General features: G+C 38.2%; 2 protein-coding genes across 2 annotated transcripts; both read left to right on the top strand.

The window, feature by feature from the left end:
- The first annotated feature begins 2,289 nt into the window (after nt 1-2,289).
- LOC118557515 lies at nt 2,290-10,399 on the top strand. The gene is made up of 5 exons (XM_036127646.1): nt 2,290-2,341; nt 5,937-6,263; nt 7,418-7,777; nt 7,876-8,001; nt 10,299-10,399. The coding sequence occupies exons 1-5, from the start codon at nt 2,290-2,292 to the stop codon at nt 10,397-10,399; spliced, it is 966 nt and encodes a 321-aa protein (XP_035983539.1).
- Nucleotides 10,400-16,792: 6,393 nt separating this feature from the next.
- Nucleotides 16,793-19,377, top strand: LOC118557514. The gene is made up of 5 exons (XM_036127645.1): nt 16,793-16,982; nt 18,189-18,548; nt 18,647-18,772; nt 18,925-18,956; nt 19,062-19,377. The coding sequence occupies exons 1-5, from the start codon at nt 16,793-16,795 to the stop codon at nt 19,188-19,190; spliced, it is 837 nt and encodes a 278-aa protein (XP_035983538.1). The 3' UTR covers nt 19,191-19,377.
- The last annotated feature ends 3,970 nt before the right edge of the window (nt 19,378-23,347 follow it).

Genomic DNA, 23,347 nt, shown 5'->3' with positions numbered 1-23,347 from the left:
TTCTTGCGCCTCTAACTTTATGTGCAACACCTGTGGTCTGTTTGAATTATGGGGTTTTCTAGTTGATACAATACTGTGACGTGCTGTAGGGTACATAGCTGGTGTAGCACTGACGTCATCAGAGTCATATTTACAAATATATACACTCTACAGAGTAGACTCATTGCAAAGTGCTGAAGGAGACTGAGCCAAATCAATTCACCAAAAGACATGGAAAAAATATTGATTATTTGATGAAAAAAAATAATACTACATTTTTTGTCATTTGATTGGTAACAGTTTGAGTTATGATGGATTTCTGCATTTGTAACACATTTAAAAACTATAACCCACATTACGCACATTTCATTACAAAAACAAAACATGAGTAATTATCGCTGTCTTACCCTTTACTTATAAATGAAGTCCATGCACCTACAACCAGTTCTTTGCCGGTTATGATCGCCAAGTAGCACGAAAACATGTTACCTGCACACAGTTTGATGACCAAAAAACAATTCGTAATCCACATACATTAAATTGTGGTAAATCAGTTCATAACTGTTTGAACAAATTAATTTATGATCTAGAGACAGGGAGATGCATTCACAGAATGGAAGCCAGTGCAGTTAACATGGGATTGCGCAATCCCAGGGGAGGCCAAGATCGCTGCGGTCTCACCGGCTTTGCTATCAAGCGTCACCAAGGATTTACGTGAAACATAACGAAAAGTCTGCGTTTTTAAATAGAATATGATAAAAAAAATAGGAAATTAGATAAAAAAAGAACTTTTATTACAAATGACTGAGTGAATCACAGATTTATATTATGTTATCATCAATATATATTTTCTTTCTTTCCATAATGAGACCTGGCCTCACTTGCCTCCCCTGACTGCACGTCACTGATGCAATATAACACAGTGATTAGCGGTTCTATAATATTAGATGGGTAAGGTGTTGTGCAATTATACACTGTTTAAAGTTATTTAATATTTATTAAATAACTCTCTTTCTGTTAAGTATTATCTGGTGATTATCAGCTCTTAAGCTGATATCAGGACATGGGTCAAAAGGGATGAGTACTAGCAATCTTTTAACAGCAAACTCTGCACACAGAATAAAGGAGCAACAACTTCTTCAAGTTCAAGAATTTATTAACAGAAATTAAATGAACATCCAGAGAACATCACTATTTAATGCTGTTTATCTGAATTAACACTATATTTCAATCAATAAATCCTCTCTACTAGGCTAGTGAAACTACACTACTAAGAAAAATGAAGATAAAAAGAAAGCTAAGCTAAGGAAATATACACATGCGAAAGAACACAAAAGACAAAACAAAAGTGGTTGGTCATAATCAGAATAATTCAGTGAATCCAGTTCACAGCAGATCGGATTCAAAAAGGCGTGTAATTGAGGTTAAATTAGCTTAATTAATTCAGAACAACATTTGACATGTGTTTCAACCCATTCACAATGCAAATCCAGAGTTGCACAAAACGTTATTTGAGAAAATAAACATTTTAAAGAATGATTTGCCCAGTAAAATCATTTACTTTAGGAGCACTTACTTTTATTTATACGATTTTACCTCCGGGAGCTAGGGGGCGCTGTAAGGTCGCTAAAACCGGTTACTCCTAAAGTTGTCAAAATGCCTTTAAATCGACATTAATATTCAATATTAATGCGGGAATAAGGCTCATAGCTCTATCGAACGACAGCGGAGCGAAACAAAAAAAGCGTTATGCTTTAAAACAAGCTTCTTTGAATGTGCGGAAGTCGGAAGCTACCAGAAGCTAATAGTATTTTGGCTAGCGGACTTTCGGCGCTAACAAATAAAAGCTTCGGTTTTTATTTTAGTCATAATGAGTGGGCCGGATAACGTAAACATTAATGTCCCATCAATGTATAAAACCCTTGTGGAGATAACATTTGTTATAACCATAAAAACACACTCGACAATGACATGGTACCAAATGCTAGCAATGAGCTATCTCCGTTAGTTCTTTCATTGTTTAAAACCCATGCCATGCCTTACGCAAATATTTCCCAATGACTATGTAACCTTTCCCTTTTGGGTCTCTCTGTCCAACCTGTCGGTGCCTCATGTGAGTTCGGTCCACTTTGGCCATCCAAGGAAGGAGCACTGAAATGCAGGAAAAGTCGTTGGTCTGTTCAGCAGCGGAGTGCAGCCATGCAGCTATGGGCTAGCTGACAGCGTGGTCGGGCAGTTTGGAGGCCCTGCAGCCAAGCAGCAGCAACATGTGGCCATGTCCTCTGGCCTGGTCGCAGTCAAGTCCTCGGCATGCAGGGTTATATTCCCTGGGCGACGAGGGATTTCTACCAGGTGCTGGATGGTGCGTCTTTTGGGCCCATCGTGGTTCAGGCCCGTCTCCTTCCTCCTATGGCTTTGGCAGGGAGAATGTAAAGGCTGGGTCCTCAAGGGCTCCAGCCAGAAGAAGCAGACTTATCTTTGAATTGGCTGGCAGTTTGTTCCGATGCCTGGGAGGAACTGAGTTTCAGAGAGGCTCATGTCTCACTCAGCTCGTGGCCTCTTCCAGGCCCATGTGTGGCTCCTGCAGGGTGCCACCCCCCCTCCTTGAGGGCTCAAGGAGAAAAGTGGTCATCATCTCTGGCCAGGGGATAGACTGAAGACTGGGGGTTTGTCCTGTGGGAGCAAGCTTTTGCACTGATCGCACCCTGCAGAGAGTGCTGTCTCTCTGGAAGTGTGAAATTCTTTTTGCTCACAAACCCCTTTAGAGTCGTCCTCCGGTTAAAGGTTCAGAACTCAATCTGACTTCATTTTTTTCATCATGGCACAACAAAGGTTTAGCAAACATTATTAAATTCCCGAACAACTGTTGGGATTAAGTACAAGTTAAAAACACCCTTTTGATAGCAGGCTATATCATGATAGTGTATATGTTTAGCAAAGTATACTCAGAAACTGTTACATTCTTTCCTGTCTGTCTGCTGTCACACACTCCTACTCAACAATAATTAAAACAATCATCCGATGCGCATCTGAGCTGCCTTATGAGGCAACGCAATCAAGTTCATGTCCTTCACCTGTTCCTCTGACAAACATCTATGCCGGGCTTCTGTTTTCTGGACCAAGACTTGGACTACGACCATGAACCTTGCCAAGCTCCATCAGATTTGCCTGCCTTGTCCAGCCTTAATGTGCATGACCTAAGCCTGTTCTTTGGACTTATGGTGCATTCACACCAAAGTCGGTTCCAGCTAATTTTTCACCTCTTTCACATGTTGTTACTCCCTTGACATTTCGCAAGCACTTCGCATGGCCAATGGGGACAACGTTCCACTTGATTCACCATGTCATCAAATAGAAGGAGCTTCTATCCTCCTGCCTGTTGTCTGGTGAACTCAACATGACAGACTGAGATTTTACCAAGCGAGTCACAGTGCTATATTAAATGTTGAAAGCCAAACAATGGCACCGGTGTCCCTCGCCGGCACCGGTGATGCTCTAGGAATGCTCCCAGTTTAGGAAGTGGTACTTCCATCTATCCAGGACCTGAAACTGTTATCCAGCTTTGGGGACGGATCACCCGTACAACAGAGTTATGGCAAGGAGGTGCCCAGGAGCTCAGAGAGGACAGTGAGAGATCAGAGTAAGAGGCCAGGTGAGAGAACCAGAGGTGGCAGCTGGCTGGGTCCAGCTCTGGAGCTACAAGAGAAGGACAAATGATTTAAGAGTCCTTTTAAAGGTTAAATTAAAGCGTCTTTTTTTCAAAGCCACCGACAAACCTCTAAAGAGCATTTCTTACTTACCTATGTCAACATGAAGTATTCCATTTTCCATTTCGAAAAAAGCTTTGACACAACAACTACAAGTCTCTGATTGGTTGAAACAACAGAAATTGACAGGAAATGTCAGATCTTCGATTCACTATTGGGCTAAATCGTGTCTTTTGCATTGCTAGAAACACATCCTTTGCATTGCTTCGCATCGGTTCGTCCCTGAACGTGCCTCTACATAGGGATAACGTAAATCACTCGCCCCGGTCATGTCACTCGCATTCATTGTGAACATACCAAAAGATCAAGCCTCACCCCTCCTGCCTGCCACCTCCTGCTGAGAGTAGCTTGCTCTCAGGATCACCGGGCTCCTGCTTGCTTTTGCTGTTGGGTATGTTATGAATAAATCTTCTGAGGGCAACACCATGTCTGGTTCAAATATTGAATCCTCTGCTTGTAAGTTCATAACAAAGATGAGGTCTGTGGTTTCAATCCTTCAGATCTTCGTGACATAAGAAAAACTTAAATCTAAAATGTGTTCCTTTGGCATTAGTGGGCAAACATACATGGTGGGCGGTGTCTTAGTTGTTGCTAGGACTGCAGTCTTCTGGACAGAAATAGAGATTATTTCTGAAATGTGGTCTCCCAGTTTGGGGGTTATTGACAGGACTTCAAACATACAGATATCAGTGAGGCCTTGAATTTGCAAGACTCCTCCCGTTTGTATATTTGGGTCCCCAGATATCTTTGGAGCTTCAACAGGCCTTTTTCTTAATGTTGCTTATTTCCTGTCTTCTTTTGTGACGACCGCAATGGTGGTTAACCATCAAATGGTGCACAGCCTGGATTTGCTTTTTAGCCCTTTTATTCACCACCACCGCCTGTGTACCTGACACCTTTTTGCAAACCTTTAATGTTATTCTATATTTTAAAACATTAAAATGGAAATAAAATGTTAGTTTTTAAATATGACAACAGATGCCCTATACAGACATATATAATAATTATTGTAAAGTTTATTTATTTCAGTACCTCTATTCACCAAGTGAAACATGTCATACAGATTAATTGCACACATACTAATGTTTTCAAGCTTTTTTCTGTTAAGATCATTTTGAACTTACAGGTAATGAAGACAAGGCACATAAGATAAACTCATTACATCAGACTAATAAAAACATTGTTTACACAGAAATGTGGGCTTGGGGTGCACTGGGTTAGTGCGCTCGACCCACATATTGAGATCTTAGTCCTCAATGCGGCCGTCCCGGGTTAGACTCCAACCCGTGGACCTATGCACGTCTTCCCCCTCACTCTCAGCCCCCTTTCCTGTCAGCCTACTTTCATGTAAGGCCACTTGTGCTACAAAATATGACAAAAAAAGAAAAAGAAATGTGGGCTTGGTAAAAATTATGTTTAATTCCCATTTAACTGTTGTTGTTTTCAAAAGATGCTTTTATTTTCAGAAACGATCCTCACCTGAATGTATATCCTAGCTTAATGACTGAATGCAGTAGAAATGTATTAAATATTTGAAGTTGTCTTTTTACAAAAGGTCCTGTAACATTTGTGGCTCTAAACGTTTTATTACGCTGGGCAAAAAGGGCTTGTTTGATTGTAAAGGTTGCCGACCCCTGGTATAAACCAATGATAAATATATATATATAAAAAACATTTAATTGACTCATGCCTAAATAATGTCTTCTTATAGCTTCAACATAAAAAGGTCTATTGCTCTCTGGGAGCCATTGAATCTCTGTGACAGACACTGTATAATAACAGTATCTGTCACAACATGTACATATTTACACGTTACATGCAATGATGTTTGGAATAATTGCCTGAACTTATTTTAAATGTCCAGGTGGGTACATTTGGAAACTTGTGTCAACACCACTAAATGTAATGGCACAACAAAGAAGAGACCTTTACTGTGGCAGGAAGTGCACTTTGATTGTATATGCTAACCTAGCCAATCAGGTGCATTTGACTGTCTGAATCCCACACCTCCCCCTCCTACTTAAGAATCAAATGTCTCAATGAAGTCAGTGTGAACATGTTTCTGTTATGGGTTACACTTTTCCTTCTTCATCAAGGGCGTAAGTAGCATGTTTTATAAGCTACACAATTGCATGGATAGCGATTAATTTTTTTTTAACATTCATGATATTTTTTTATTAAATCATGCAGATTCTTTGGTCCCTGTGGTCACAGTTCAACCTGGTGATCCTGTGACTCTGTCTTGTGCTTTTTCGGAAAAATTTAAGAGCACCACTTGGCTTCACTGGTACAAACAGAGTACAGGAGATACTTTGAAATTAATTGTGATGCAGCAGAAAACCATAACGCCAGTGTATAATCCGGACGTCTCGGACTCAAGAATAAAAGCAACAAATGACGACAAATTCAGCAATCTAACCATCCTGAAGACAGTTCTACAAGATGAAGGAATGTATCACTGTGCTCATATGGATTGGACTAAATCTACTTGGACCGGGACTTATTTGTCAATAAAAGGTACCGAAATGGTTTAGTATTTTCATTGTTTGGGGATGTCTTATTTTCTCTGACAATATAAAGTGGCACTGGGGGTACACCGCACAGAATAAAGCTAAAGTGCAAAGAAGAGTCTTTAGCATTCATCCATCTCTGTCATCAACATAATTTGTGAGCTTCTGCCATAAATGATTACTGACTCTTATTGTTTAATATACATATTCCTTCTAATGTTTATTCCCATTCACGCAAAGTGCAATGAAATGTGAGAATAAAAGGTATACGTTTTAGATAAGGGAAGGAAGATTTCACATTAATTGCTCATGTGAATCTTATAAAATCTAGACCTTTTTTTGGACAGATTGTTGCTCTGTAAACAGTACATGTACAGATAACATTTTGACTTTGTAAGAATTAATTTTATTAAAATATATCCTAATATATTTTATTCTGTTTGAGCTGAAAAACATAGCGTCTCTGAGTAGGAGTAATAGGGCGATGAAAATATCAATGCAGGAGCCATCAAGAGTAGAAAAAGTTCAAACTATTGGCATTGTCACACACACACCTGGACATATACACACACATATACACACACACACACATATATATATATATATATATATATATATATAGAGATATATATATATAGATATATATATATATATAGAGATATATATATATAGATATATATATATAGATATATATATATATATATATATATATATTTGGTCAAATGTATGATCCCTAGTAAAAGTGACTTTCAGTAAGTCAACAAATATCAATATTTAAGTTGTCATTATTTGCTTGCGTTCTCTTCAAGGGAAGAGAAGCACCATTATCTTCTTTGTCATTTTCTTTTTTCATCCAGAAACATTAATATGACATTGAGCTACACTACTGTTTAGGAAAACTGACAAATATATCAAAACTCAAAGCATCAACCACAGTTTTTTCATCTTAAATTGAGATGAAAGACTTCTTGTTTACACTGCTGTCTGTCATTTAACTTTCTCAAAGAAAACTGACAAGACCTTGAGCTACACGGTGACATTAATGACATTTTGCTCTTATGGGTTGTTTTTGGACATTAGACATTAATGAAATTATTTCCAGCTTGAATACAAATGGAAGACCTTTTTTTAAGAGTTTATGTTCTTTTATTCCTTTTTCAGGAAACTCCGGAAAGACATCGAGCTACACTGTTTTTCAGAACCCAGTTTCTGATCCCGTCCATCCGGGGGACTCAGAGACTCTGCATTGTTTGCTTTTCTCTGAGTCTGAGGACAAGGTGTGTTCAGGGGAGCTCAGTGTGTTCTGGTTCAGAGACGGATCAAAACACTCCCTTCCAAATATCATCTACACTAATGAAAAAGTACAGCAAAATTGTGAGGATATATCTACATTGAACGATCAGAAGAAATGTAGCTACAGCTTTTCTAGGAACTTCAGCTCCTCTGAAGTTGGGACGGTGTACTGCGCTGTGGCAACATGTGGTGAGATATTATTTGGAAGGGGAACTAACACAACTGCAGGTATGGTTTTAGTTCTTTTAGTATCATATTTCAAGCTATGCAAATACTGTTATTTCTCCATGGACAGTGACATCTTTCGTTTCCTCCTTGTTTTTCAGATCAATCACCAAGTTCTAAAGTTAATGTGCTGATAATCATAGTAATCTGCTTTGCAATTTCCATGATTGTAAACATTGCTTTTATCTGTCACCATGCTCAAAGATCACTGCGTAGAAACCTTAAAGGTATGTTTTGTTGGCTGAATTACTTGTTTTGAAACAACATAAATGCAATAATACTACAAATACCTAAATCTTTTGCCATTAAATGAAACAAAGTCTATAAATTGATGAGGAGAGCACCTATTGAGGATACTTTTTGTTGGCTTTTTTGACAGCACAACACAAAGTGAGTCAACCAGATAATACTGTAAGTGTATTGTGCCAAATTACCTATCTTCTATGTGTTTCTGATTTTTTTTTAAAATACAGCTGAATGTAATACTAAATTGTAAATTTATTTTTCATCCCAGCCTGAAGATGGACAGGATCTGAACTATGCTGCCTTACATATCTCAGAACGGAAATCTTCAAGAGGAAAGATGAAAATTCAGCTGAAAACTGAAGACAGTGTGTATTCACAAATTAAGGGATTAAACTGAATAAGACACAGTGCTGTATTTATGTACACAACTTAATTTTGTAGATCCAAATATAACCACAATGACAATTTAAGACTTTAACATAAGCCTATGTCTTATTTTCTGTCTAAAAGAAGCTCAAGTCCTCTAGATTGTAAAAAAAAAAGGAAAAAAAAAATTGTATCTTACATTTTCTCATGTAAACATAAGTATGTTTTGGCCCAAATGTTTTTAATGATTAAAATAAGCACTAATAATAATTTCTGACTCTCATTACTGTTTGGGATGGTCTCATCTTTTAATAAATAAAATAAACTGCTTTGTGCAAGAAAATCCAAAACACTATTGTTGGTTTAGTTACAATGTGTCACTGAACTTCTGTAAAACTGTATTAAGTTTTTATATTCAAGTGTGCTCAAATATAAAGCAGTAGCTCTCTAACATTTTGGACTATCTGAACTGTTTTAATATATACGTTTATGTCGAATGACAGGTCAACATGAACTCCATTTTGTCTCAGTCAAATGCACGTCGATGTAAATTGTAATGAATCAAAAAAAAAAAAAAACGAACAAAAATTGTACTGGATTAACTTTTTAATAGTATTTGAAAAGAACAATGAAGAGACAGTTTACAATTGATAAAAAAAAATAAAAATTGCTGAAGGCGATAATGACAGCTTTTGGGATATTTAGAAAAACCGTCATTTGAATTTCTGTTCATTCCATCAGACATGTTGTTTTTTAAGTCAAATAAGATCCTAAAACATATTTATGTATTTTAATTATGATTTTAATCAAATTCAAACATTTGATTAAAAGTGATTCTCTAAATATGTACTTTGTTTGATAAACTTGTTCTGTTTTACTGCCATCTTTCCAGCTCTTCATTTTACCTATGAAGAAATAATTTTCACTACCAAAATTATAACACATATAATATAAATATAATATAGTATATGACATTTTTACAACACAGTCTGCTGTTCTCCACAGAGCGTGTAAGCCATTAGTGCAAACTTTACTAATGAGCATCTTCTATCGAGAAAAAGGCATTAATTTCTGGGGTATAAAATATTACATAAAGCCTTGAGCTTTTTTGGACTCTCATCTCCTGCTATCTGTAATAATATTTCAGTTATTCAGAACTGTATAAATAAAATGATGTGTATGTATTACTTTGAGCAAAACTGTATCCTTGTTTAATTAGCTTATAGAATATTCCAAATTCCAAAAGTTATCAAGAAAAACAAAACATTAAGTAATTGGTACATTTGTGATTAATTTAAATTATTTATTTTCATTAATACTGCATCTTGAAACAACCCAGTGCTGCATTTTTACTATCAGCACAGAACAAATTTAAGAGAAGAGGGAGGCTTACTTTTACAGTCATTACTATGTCCTGCTGGCTCAAGTAGATTCATTGTATTTTCCTGGTTTATTGAGCAACATTGTTTTCTTTCTACAAGTAGAATGAAGCCTGATGCAAGAATGAGAAGCAATTTGTTTAATGTGTCAATTTTGTAATATGTTTAGCTACTTTAGGAATGGATGCTTGGATTTTCACTGAACAAAGGATTATGTAGCTAAATTGAACAAACTTTACAGCCCCAATTTAGCTCTAATATATGGAGGCAAGGACCATATATTTTTCACATCTGATGCAAATCCAGCTAGAAGCTCACAGAAAGGGTTTCTACTATTTTTTTTAATCATAGTCAGAGCTTATAGTTTTAACTGTAGCTCAGATGAAAGTCCCTCTGCTGTCTTTTCCTCATGATGACCCTGATGGTGCTCACTGTGTAAACCTCCACCTCACATCTTGCAGGGTGAATATAACTGATAAGCTGTAGCTTACAATCAGCCCCTTCTGAGTCAGTTTTTTTACTGTTAACTTCAGCCTGGGTAATGCTGCTCTGCTTCCACCTGTTCCTCTCCACCAAGGAGAGGGTATACCAATTAGAGCACCCTCTTCTTGGCTCTGCAGTTGCTCTGAAGTAAGCCCGGTTCCCCATTGTAACCCACTGTTTGACTAATACATGAGGCAATGCAATGGCCCTGGACTGAACAGTGCTGAACACAGGATTACATGGAATATAATGAAAAAGAGTCGGTTGTTTTTAAATAAGACAATTGAAGTTATATCTTGGGGCTTGATCATCTTTTCAAAAGACATCTAAATGTTAGTGAGATCCAGAGCTGTTCGAGAGGAGGGTGCTGTCCAAGCTTACATCCATCATGGACAACACCTTTCACCCCCTGCACCAGACTGTAGAGGAGCTGAGCAGCTCCTTTAGTTCAATTCAATTTCAATTCAATTTATTTATATAGCGCCAAATCATGAAAGATGTCATCTCAAGGCACTTTACAAAATCAAGTTCAATCATATTATACAGATTGGGTCAGATTATACAGATTGGTCAAAAATGTCCTATATAAGGAAACCAGTTGATTGCATCAAAGTCCCGACAAGCAGCATTCACTCCTGGAGAACCGTAGAGCCACAGGGAGAGTCGTCTGCATTGTACATGGCTTTGCTGCAATCCCTCATACTGAGCAAGCATGAAGCGACAGTGGAAAGAAAACCTCCCCATCAACGGGAAGGAAAACCTCCGGCAGAACCGGGCTCAGTATGATCGGTCATCTGCCTCGACCGACTGGGGTTACAGAAGACAGAGCAGAGACACAACAAGAGAGACAAAAAAGCGCAGAAGCACACGTTGATCTAGTAATCTGTTCTACATTAGATGGTAGTAGCGGGTGAGCCGTCTTCTCTGGATGATGTCACAGTTAACAGAACGCCAGACCAGGTGTACCTACTATGAAGAAAAAGAGAGAGAGCAAAAAGTTAAAAGCTGAAATGACGACAGTCATTTCAATGTAATACAATGCAAAACTGGAGAACAGTAGACTGAAGAACAGTATAAATCAGTAGAGTGAGAAAATTAGACCCTGATGTCCCCCAGCAGCCTAGGCCTATCAGAGCACAACTATAGAGATAGCTCAGGGTAACATGAGCCACTCTAACTATAAGCTTTGTCAAAAAGGAAAGTTTTAAGATTAGTCTTAAAAGTAGACAGGGTGTCTGCCTCACGGACCAAAACTGGGAGTTGGTTCCACAGGAGAGGAGCCTGATAGCTAAAGGATCTGCCTCCCATTCTACTTTTAGAGACTCTAGGAACCACCAGCAGACCTGCAGCCTGAGAGTGAAGTGCTCTGTTAGGAACATACGGGGTAATCAGAGCTCTGATATATGATGGAGCTTGATTATTAAGGGCTTTATACGTTAGAAGGAGAATTTTAAATTCTATTCTTGATTTAACAGGAAGCCAATGAAGGGAAGCTAAAGTAGGAGAAATATGATCCCTCTTGTTGATTTTCATCAGAACTCTTGCCGCAGCATTTTGGATCAGCTTTAGTGACAGACTTATACACCCTGTTTGTAAAAAGGAGCGCTACTGCAGATCATTCATCCCTGCTGCCATCAGACTTTACAATGCTGCACTATAACTGCAATAACTTGTACAATTACTAATCTGAAAATACTATTTAATACCCTGTGCAATAACCTGTGCAATAATCCTGTTAAATAAGAGACTGCAGCTGTTATAGTTATCTCACTATCTCACTGTTGTTCTTACCTGCTACCACTTTAATGTACAACGTCTTGTCCATATGTATATAAGTTACCTTAAATGTACACAAGTCATGTTAAATCTCTGCTTTATTATTTTTTTTTTTCTCGATCCACTGTATATACCTCATGCACCTTTTCCTCCTTTTGGCACCTTCTTTTGATAATTGAGCCGATGTGACACATTAATTTCTCCACTGTGAGATCATTAAAGTCTATCTTATCAGAAAAAACTATTTGGGTATTTAACAAATCGTTAAAAGGGAAAATAATAGAGGATGGGAAGAAGGACAAAGAGAATACAAATTAAAACACTTGAAATCTGCATCTACACCTGCAGAAAGAGAAACAAAACGAAAAACAGCGACTAACAGCAAACACATAACAGTACTGAAAGGTACACGGTACAAATAATGCAAGATGTATTTAGTGACAACCACAGCTCTATATAGAGTATATCTGTATATCTGTAAGCACCTGAATCCAAACACCTTTGACTGTATGCATGACCCTTGAAGTGTGTAAGGTTTCTCCATAAAAATGTTCGATAGCCACAGAACCACCCCAGGACCAGTGGCAGACAAGGGAACCACCCAGTAGCCACATTACAGAAGCCTCCAGGGGAGCTGTAGTGACGAGCCCAAAAGTCCCACTGGCAGCAAACTATGCCAGAGCGACTCCAGCCATGAAGCCACAGACCCAAAGGCACACCGACCCCAGCAGAGGCCCAACAGAGCCAAGGTGTCCAGGCTCTGTCAAGCAGCCACCAGGAAAAGAGCCGGCACACACCCAAGTACCCAGCCCTTCTGATGCCAAGCTCTGCTCAGAGACAAAACCTGTTTAGCTCAAGTCAGGAGACACCGGGAACCACCAACACACCAGCAGGCGGTGGTTTTTTAGCTTTTCAGCTCCGTTTTGAAAGCTCAACTTCTTTCTCCTTTCTGATCCCTCCCGCTGCTCACTCAAGCGACACACTGCATTTCCAAGGTTTTATGTGATGAAATGTCTGTTTTAGTAAATGGAGAGGAGCAGAAGTAAATAAAGCAGTGTTGCGGTTTTGAGTATTATTTTGATTGTAAGTCATATTTTTTCAAACAAACATAAATAATCCAATGGCACTGTTAGGGTGGTGGGCAACCAGCTGGAGGGACCCATTACTGGTAGGGGGCCCGAGGTGGTTTTCTACTTTCCTATAACGGTAAGTCCATGCCTGGTCAGACTACAACCACGTTAAACATGAAGTGTATGATTTGAGAACCTCAGGGTTGTAGCTTTGCTTTTTGTGGGTGAAACGTTTCTGTATAAATCTTGGTGCCATAACCTTTAGTTGGCAGTTTCATGGTAAACAACTTAACAAACCAATGATAAAATTACAGCAGATAAACACATCTGGATGTGCACTTTTGTCTGTGAACCCATTTATGGCTGGTGTCAATGTCCTCTGAGAGGCAATTCACCAAATAGCTTTTTATGAAAAAGTTAAAATGCTTTCAAAAGACCATTATGCTTTCAGAGTCCAACTCAGGGCTTTATGCTGGTGAACACATCTGAGTCCAGCACAGGCCACTATGTTCTTACTAAGTAACTCTATTATTGATTATTGATCAGAATTAGAATCAGAATCAGAATCAAGTTTATTGCCAAGTAGGTTTGCACTTACAAGGAATTTGACTTGGTATTGATGGTGCAGACAAAAAATAAGAATACAGTAAAATAAGAAGCAAAAGGATATATACACGGAAGCTGTATACACTCAGCAGACTGTGCGTCAGTGCAACACATAAGCTTGTAAGTCCTGAACGGGGGAGAGAGACAGTGTCCAGTTTTTTACGGGCGGCTCTTGGCCTTGTTCATAAGACCGGTAGCAGATGGGAAAAAACTGTTCTTGTGGCGTGAGGTTTTGGTCCTGATGGACCGCAGCCTCCTGCCAGAGGGAAGTGACTGAAATATTCTGTGACTGGGGTGTGAGGGATCAGTCACAATCTTCCCTGCACACCTCAGAGTCCTGGAGGTGTACAGGTCCTGGAGAGATGGAAGATTGCAGCCAATCACCTTCTCTGCAGACCTGATGACACGCTGCAGTCTGCCTTTGTCCTTAGCGGTGGCTCCAGCGTACCAGATGGTGATGGAGGAGGTGAGGATGGACTCAATAATGGAGGAGTAGAACTGCACCATCATTGTCCTTGGCAGGTTGAATTTCTTCAGCCGCCGCAGGAAGTACATCCTCTGCTGGGCTTTCTTGGTTAGGGAGTTGATGTTCAGCTCCCACTTAAGGTCCTGGGAGATTATAGTTCCCAGGAAGCGGAAATACTCCACAGTCTCAATGGTGGAGTCACAGAGGGTAATGGGGATAGCTGGGGCTGAGTTCTTCCTGAAGTCCACAACCATCTCCACTGTTTTTACAGCGTTGAGCTCCAGGTTGTTCTCCCTGCACCAGGTCACCAGATGGTCAGCCTCCCACCTGTAGGCGGACTCGTCACCATCAGAGATGAGTCCGATGAGAGTGGTGTCGTCCGCGAACTTCAGGAGCTTGACAGACTGGTGACTGGAGGTGCAGCTGTTGGTGTACAGGGAGAAGAGCAGAGGAGAAAGAACACAGCCCAGGGGGGAACCAGTGCTGATGAGCTGTGAGTCAGAGTCATGTTTTCCCAGCTTCACGTGCTGCTTCCTGTCAGACAGGAAGTCTGTGATCCACCTGCAGGTGGAGTCGGACACATTCAGCTGGGAGAGCTTCTCCTGAAGCAGAGCTGGGATGATGGTGTTGAAGGCAGAGCTGAAATCCACAAACAGGATCCTGGCGTAGAGTCCAGGTGCTGAAGGATGTGGTGAAGGGCCAGGTTGACAGCGTCGTCTGCAGACCTGTTGGCTCTGTAGGCAAACTGTAGGGGGTCCAGGAGGGGGTCGTGATTTCTTTTAGGTGTGAAAGCATGAGGCACTCAAAGGACTTCATGACCACAGAGGTCAGAGCGACGGGTCTAAAGTCATTAGGTCCTGTGGACCTTGGCTTCTTGGGACAGGGATAATGGTGGAGGCTTTGAAGCAGACTGGCACGTGACATGTCGCCAGTGAGGTGTTAAAAATGTCTGTGAACACTGGAGACAGCTGGTCAGCACAGTGCTTCAGGGTGGATGAAGAGACAGAGTCTGGTCCAGCAGCTTTCCTGGGGTTCTGTCTTCTGAAGAGTTTGTTAACATCTGTCTCATATCTTTGGAGCTTCAACAGGCCTTTTTCTTAATGTTGCTTATTTCCTGTCTTCTTTTGTGACGAGTCACAATGGTGGTCAACCATCAAATGGTGCACAGCCTGGATTTGCTTTTTAGCCCTTTTATTCACCACCACCTCAGCCTGATACCTGATACCTTTTTGCAAACCTTATTATTATTTATTTTAAAACATTAAAATGGAAATAAAATGTTAGTTTTTAAATATGACAACAGATGCAGACATATATGATAATTATTGTAAGGTTTATTTATTTCAGTACCTCTATTCACCAAGTGAAACATGTCATACAGATTAATTGCACACATACTAATGTTTTCAAGCTTTTTTCTGTTAAGGTCATTTTGAACTTACAGGTAATGAAGACAAGGCACATAAGATACAATCATTACATCAGACTAATAAAAACATTGTTTACACAGAAATGTGGGCTTGGGGTGCACTGGGTTAGTGCGCTCGACCCACATATTGAGATCTTAGTCCTCAATGCGGCCGTCCCGGGTTAGACTCCAACCCGTGGACCTATGCACGTCTTCCCCCTCACTCTCAGCCCCCTTTCCTGTCAGCCTACTTTCATGTAAGGCCACTAGTGCTACAAAATATGACAATAAAAGAAAAAGAAATGTGTTTAATACTTATTTAACTGTTGTTATTTTCAAAAGATGCTTTCATTTTCAGAAACGATCCTCACCTGAATGTATATTGTAGCTTAACGACTATGAATGCAGTAGAAATGTATACAATATTTGAAGTTGTCTTTTTACAAAAGGTCCTGTAACATTTGTAGCTCTAAACGTTTTATTACGCTGGGCAAAAAGGACTTGTCAGATTGTAAAGGTTGCCAACCCCTGGTATAAACCAATTATATATATATATATATATAAAACATTTATTGACTCATGGCTAAATGATGTCTTCTTATAGCTTCAACATAAAAAGGCCTATTGCTCTCTGGGAGCCATTGAATCTCTGTGACAGACACTGTATAATAACAGTATCTGTCACAACATGTACATATTTACACGTTACATGCAATGATGTTTGGAATAATTGCCTGAACTTATTTTAAATGTCCAGGTGGGTACATTTGGAAACTTGTGTCAACACCACTAAATGTAATGGTAGAACAAAGAAGAGACCTTTACTGTGGCAGGAAGTGCACTTTGATTGTATATGCTAACCTAGCCAATCAGGTACATTTGACTGTCTGAATCCCACACCTCCCCCTCCTACTTAAGAATCAAATGTCTCAATGAAGTCAGTGTGAACATGTTTCTGTTATGGGTTACACTTTTCCTTCTTCATCAAGGGCGTAAGTAGCATGTTTTATAAGCTACACAATTGCATGGATAGCGATTATTTTTTTTTAATATTCATGATATTTTTCATTGAATCATGCAGATACTTTGGTCCCTGTGGTCACAGTTCAACCTGGTGATGCTGTGACTCTGTCTTGTGCTTTTTCGGAGAAATTTAAGAGCACCACATGGATTCACTGGTACAAACAGAGTACAGGAGATACTTTGAAGTTTATTGTGATGCAGAAGAAAACCATAACGCCAGTGTATAATCCGGACGTCTCGGTGTCAAGAATAAAAGCGACAAATGATGACAAATTCAGCAATCTAACCATCCTCAAGACAGTTCTACAAGATGAAGGAATGTATCACTGTGCTCATATGGACTGGATTGAATCTACTTGGAGCGGGACTTATTTGTCAATAAAAGGTACCAAAGTGGTTTAGTATTTCCAGAGTTTGGTGATGTCTTATTTTCTCTGAAAATGCACAGCTGCACTAGGGGTACACAACATGAAACAAAGTTAAGGTACACAAAAGTATTTTTGGCATTGATCCCCCTCTCTTATCAATGCAATCCATGAGCTTCACCCATAAAATAATAATAACTCTTTTTGTTTAATATACATATTCCTTTTAATGTTTATTCCCATTCATGCAAAGTGAAAATGTGAGAATAAAAGGTATACTTTTTAGATAAAGGAAGAAAGATTTGACATTAATTGCTCATTTGAACTAGACCTAGAAAACTGGAGAATTTTTTTGGAAGGACTAAAGTTTTTCAAATTATCCTAATTGTTTTATACAAAAAATACATATATATCTAAGGGAAACACCTGGTAAATTTATGATCTAAACAGCAGCAGCCAAATTATATTTATTGCTGTCAAACCTTTAATTGATAGAATTAACTTTAACAAATATTTTTATTGGACAGATTGTTGCTCTGTACACTGTAAAGATAACATTTTGACTTTGTAAGAATTACTTTTATTAAAATATTTCCTACTATAGTTTATTCTGTTTAAGCTGAAAAACATAGCGTCTCTGAGTAGGAGTAATTGGGCGATGAAAATGTGAATGCGGGAGCCATCAAGACTAGAAAAAGTTCAAACTATTGGCTTTGTCACACACACATCTGGATATGTGTATAGATCTGTATATATATTTGGTCAAATGTATGAGCCTCAGTAAAAGTGACTTTCAGTAAGTCAACAAACATCAATATTTAAGTTGTCATTATTTGCTTGCGTTCATTTTAAGGGAAGAGAAGCACAACAGCAAAAAGGGCATTATCTTCTCTGTCATTTTCTTTTTTCTTACAGAAACATTAAGATGACATTGAGCTACACTACTGTTTAGGAAAATCGACAAATATATCAAAACTTAAAGCATCAACCATAGTTTTTTCATCTTAAATTGAGATGACAGACCTCTTGTTTACACTACTGTCTGTCATTTCATTTACTCAAATAAAACTGACAAGACCTTGAGCTACATTGAGCTCAGCAACATTAATGAAATTTTGCTCTTATGGGTTGTTTTTGGACATTAGACATTAATGAAATTATTTTCAGCTTGAATACAAATGGAAGACCTTTTTTTCAGAGTTTATGTTCTTTTATTCCTTTTTTAGGAAACTCCGGAAAGACATCGAGCTATACTGTTTTTCAGAACCCAGTTTCTGATCCCGTCCGTCCGGGGGACTCAGAGACTCTGCATTGTTCGCTTTTCTCTGAGTCTGAGGACAAGGTGTGTTCAAGGGAGCTCAGTGTGTTCTGGTTCAGAGACGGATCAAAACACTCCCTTCCACATATCATCTACACTAATGAAAAAGTACAGCAAAATTGTGAGGATATATCTACATTGAACGATCAGAAGAAATGTAGCTACAGCTTTTCTAGGAACTTCAGCTCCTCTGAAGTTGGGACGGTGTACTGCGCTGTGGCAACATGTGGTGAGATATTATTTGGAAGAGGAACTAACACAACTGCAGGTATGGTTTTAGTTATTTTAGTATCATATTTCAAGCTATGCAAATACTGTTATTTCTCCATAGACAGTGACATCTTTCGTTTCCTCCTTGTTTTTCAGATCAATCACCAAGTTCTAAAGTTAATGTGCTGATAATCATAGTAATCTGCTTTGCAATTTCCATGATTGTAAACATTGCTTTTATCTGTCACCAAGCTCAAAGATCACTGCGTAGAAACCTTAAAGGTATGTTTTGTTGGTTAAATTACTTGTTTTGAAACAGCATAAATGCAATAATATTACAAATACCTAAATCTTTTGCCATTAAATGAAACAAATTCTATAAATTGATGAGGAGAGCACCTATTGAGGATACTTTTTGTTGTCTTTTTTGACAGCACAACACAATGTGAGTCAACCAGATAATACTGTAAGTGAATTGTGCCAAATTACCTATCTTCTATTTGTTTCTGATTTAAAAAAAAAAAATACAGCTGAATGTAATACTAAATTGTAAATGTCTTTTTCATCCTAGCCTGAAGATGGACAGGATCTGAACTATGCTGCCTTACATATCTCAGAACGGAAACCTTCAAGAGGAAAGATGAAAAATCAGCTGAAAACTGAAGACAGTGTGTATTCACAAATTAAGGGATTAAACTGAATAAGACACAGTGCTGTATTTATGTACACAACTTAATTTTGTAGATCCAAATATAACCGCAATGACAATTTAAGACTTTAATATAACCCTATGTCTTCTTTTCTGTCTAAAAGAAGCTCAAGTTCACTAGATTGTAAAAAAAAAAAAGAAAAAAAAATAATTTTGTATCTTACATTTTCTCATGTAAACATAAGTATGTTTTGGCCCAAATGTTTTTAATGATTAAAATAAGCACTAATAATAATTTCTGACTCTCATTACTGTTTGGGATAGTCTCATCTTTTAATAAATAAAATAAACTGCTTTGTGGAAGACAATCCAAAACACTATTGTTGGTTTAGTTACAATTTGTCACTGAACTTCTGTAAAACTGTATTAAGTTTTTATATATATATCAAGTGTGCTCAAATATAAAGCAGTAGCTCTCTAACATTTTGGACTATCTCAACCGTTTTAATCTATATGTTTATGTCGAATGACAGGTCAACATAAACTCCATTTTGTCTCAATCAAATGCACGTCGCTGTAAATTGTTATGAATCAAACAAAAAAACTGACAAAATTGTACTGGTATTTAATAGTATTTGAAGAGAACAATGAAGAGACTGTTTACGATTGATAAAAAAAAAAAAAAACATTTTGCTGAAGGAGATAATGACAGCTTTTGGGATATTTAGAAAACCTTTATTTGAATTTCTGATCATTCCGTCAGACACATGTTGTTTCTTAAGTTACAGCTCCTAAAAACATATCTATCTATTTTCATTTTGATTTAAATCAAATCCAAACATTTGGTTAAAAGTTATTCTTTAAATATGTTCTTTGTTTGATAAACTTGTCCTATTTTCCTGCAATCTTTCCTGCCGTTCATTTTACCTATGAAGAAATAATTTTCACTGCCAGAATTATAACACATATAATATAAATATAATAAAGTATATAACATTTTTACAACACAGTCTGCTGTTCTCCACAGAGCGTGTGAGCCATTAGTGCAAACTTTACAAATGAGCATCTTCTGTTGAGAAAAAGGCGTTAATTTCTGGGGTATAAAATATTACATAGCGTCTCACCCTTGAGCTTTGTCGGACTCTCGTCTCCTGTTATTTGTAATAATATTTCAGTTATTCAGAACTGTATAAATAAAATGATGTATGTATTACTTTGAGAAAAACTGTATCCTTGTTTACTAAGCTTATATAATATTCCACATTCCAAATGTTATTAAGAAAAACAAAACAGTTAAGTAATTAATGGTACATTTGTGATTAATTGAAATCATTTATTTTTCATTCATACTGCATCTTGAAACAACTTTCCAAAAAAAAGTAAAAAACAAAGCAACTGGACTTAATGGCTTTAACGACCGCCCATTACTAAGGGGTGGACCTGTTTCGATTGAATTTGCATGTTATCTAAGCCATTACAAGGCCTTTGTTGGGCAATGGTATAAAGCTTGTTACTCCACATTACTCCAGACTTTTTGAATTGAGAAAGCTTCCGGGAGAGGAAGCAAAACGTCTTCAACTACGGAAAACAAGTCCAGTTGCTTTGTTTTTTACTTTTTTTTAGAATGACCATGACCTGGATGACTGAGAATCTTCACCAGCATCTTGAAACAACCCAGTGCTGCATTTTTACTATCAGCACAAAACAAATTTAAGAAAAGAGGGAGGCTTACTTTTACAGTCATTACTATGTCCTGCTGGCTCAAGTAGATTCATTGTATTTTCCTGGTTTAATGAGCAACATTGTTTTCTGTCTACAAGTAGAATGGGGCCTGATGCAAGAATGACAAGCAATTTGTTTAATGCGTAAATTTTTTAATGTGTTTAGCTACTTTAGGAATGAATGCTTGGATTTTCACTGAACTAAGGATTATGTAGCTAAATTGAACAAACTTTACAGCCCCAATTTAGCTCTAATATATGGAGGCAAGGACCATATATTTTTCACATCATGATGCAAATCCAGCTAGAAGCTCACAGAAGGGGTTTCTACTGTTTTCTATCATAGTCAGAGCTTATAGTTTTAACTGTAGCTCAGATGAAAGTCCCTCTGTTGTCTTTTCCTCATGATGACCCTGATGATGCTCACTGTGTAAACCTCCACCTCACATCTTGCATGGTGAATATAAGTGATAAGCTGTAGCTTACAATCAGCCCCTTCTGAGTCAGAATTCAGTTTTGTTACTGTTAACTTCAGCCTGGGCTATGCTGCTCTGCTTCCACCTGTTCCTCTTCACCACTTAGTTCCTCTCCACCAAGGAGAGGGTATACCAATTAGAGCACACTCTTCTTGACTCTGCAGTTGCTCCGAAGTAAGCCCGGTTCCCCATTGTAACCCACTGTTTGGCTAATACATGAGGTAATGCAATGGCCCTGGACTGAACAGTGCTGAACACAGGATTACATGGAATTAGGGCTGAGCAAGTAAACGTGTTAATTTCGCGTTAACTCATTAGACTATTAACGGCGATATTTACTTTAACGCGGGTTAACGCATGTTGCTCACATGCTTTTATTTTGTGAAGGTCTGTTGCTGCGGTGTAGGGGTTTGAATCAGAATAGTAGGTGGCGGTAATGCGCCAATAACCTTGCTGTCAGCCCAGCCTCGGATTCAAAGAGGAACAAAGGTGCTGGCCGGAAAAAAACAAAGCCGACATGGGGAAGGCGGTGTTTCAATTCCCGCAGGAATTTGCTTAGGCGAGGCGGTGAGTTGGCGAACGGAACAAGTTTTGTGCAGAGCGGAGCGGAGTCTGCATCGACGCCGTCGGTGAAGTCGCTTCTCGCTTCAAAGTATCCGTGTGTTTTTGCCTGTTTTTCCCCTGCCATTCACTATATGCACGCGAGAAAGCAACAACAAAAAAACGCGTGTCAACGTCAAATAAATGCAAGCATATGGAGTTAGCAAGCATTTCAGTTTAAAGTTCTTCCAGCATGGAATATGACAGAAACAAGTTAGTTGTAACCACTGCCAAGTTAAACTTTGGTATTGAACATAAAATGGTAATGCGGCTCCCTGCTGTTACCTCAGAAATTGCCTGTTTTTGGTAGATTTTTCCCCATAAAGAGAATTCCCTGTCAGTGGCAATAACCTTTAATTTATTATTATTGCTATTTTTGTTTTACATGTTTAAGTTGAGCTTTACACTATATATGTGTTACTGATAAGTGCTACAAATTTTACAACACTTTTGTTCATATGGCAGCAGAACATTAAAATAAAAGTACTCTTTACACTACTTTTGAATTCATTCTTGGAGTTTGTAAATACAATGCGATTAATTATGATTAATCAGGCAAATTATGCGATTAATCGCGATTAAATATTTTAATCGTTGCCCAGCCCTACATGGAATATAATGAAAAAGAGTCGGTTGTTTTTAAATAAGAGAATTTAATCTAGTTATATCTTGGGGCTTGATCATCTTTTCAAAAGACATCTAAATGTTAGTGAGATCCAGAGCTGTTCCAGAGGAGGGTGCTGTCCAAGCTTACATCCATCATGGACAACACCTTTCACCCCCTGCACCAGACTGTAGAGGAGCTGAACAGCTCCTTCAGTGACAGACTTATACACCCTATTTGTAAAAAGGAGCGCTACCACAGATCATTCATCCCTGCTGCCATCAGACTTTACAATGCTGCACTATAACTGCAATAACTTGTGCAATACCTAATGTGCAATTACTATTTAATACCCTGTGCAATAACCTGTGCAATAATCCTGTTAAATAAGAGACTTCAGCTGTTATAGTTATCTCACTACCTCACTGTTGCTCTTACCTGGTACCACTTTAATGTACAACGTCACGTCCATATGTATATAAGTTACCTTAAATGTACATGAGTCATGTTAAATCTCTGCTTTATTTTTTATTTTTTTCTCGATCCACTGTATATATGTGGACGCACTGTATATACCTCATGCACCTTTTCCTCCTTTTGACACCTTCTTTTGATTATTGAGCCGATGTGACACATGAATTTCTCCACTGTGAGATCATTAAAGTCTATCTTATCAGAAAAAACTATTTGGGTATTTAACAAATCGTTAAAAGGGAAAATAATAGAGGATGGGAAGAGGGACAAAGAGAATACAAATTAAAACACTTGAAATCTGCATCTACACCTGCAGAAAGAGAAACAAAAAGA

This window comes from Fundulus heteroclitus, chromosome 23 (assembly GCF_011125445.2).
Source record: "Fundulus heteroclitus isolate FHET01 chromosome 23, MU-UCD_Fhet_4.1, whole genome shotgun sequence".
NCBI classification, from domain to species: Eukaryota; Metazoa; Chordata; class Actinopteri; order Cyprinodontiformes; family Fundulidae; genus Fundulus; species Fundulus heteroclitus.
This window is presented reverse-complemented; position numbering and strand designations above follow the sequence as displayed.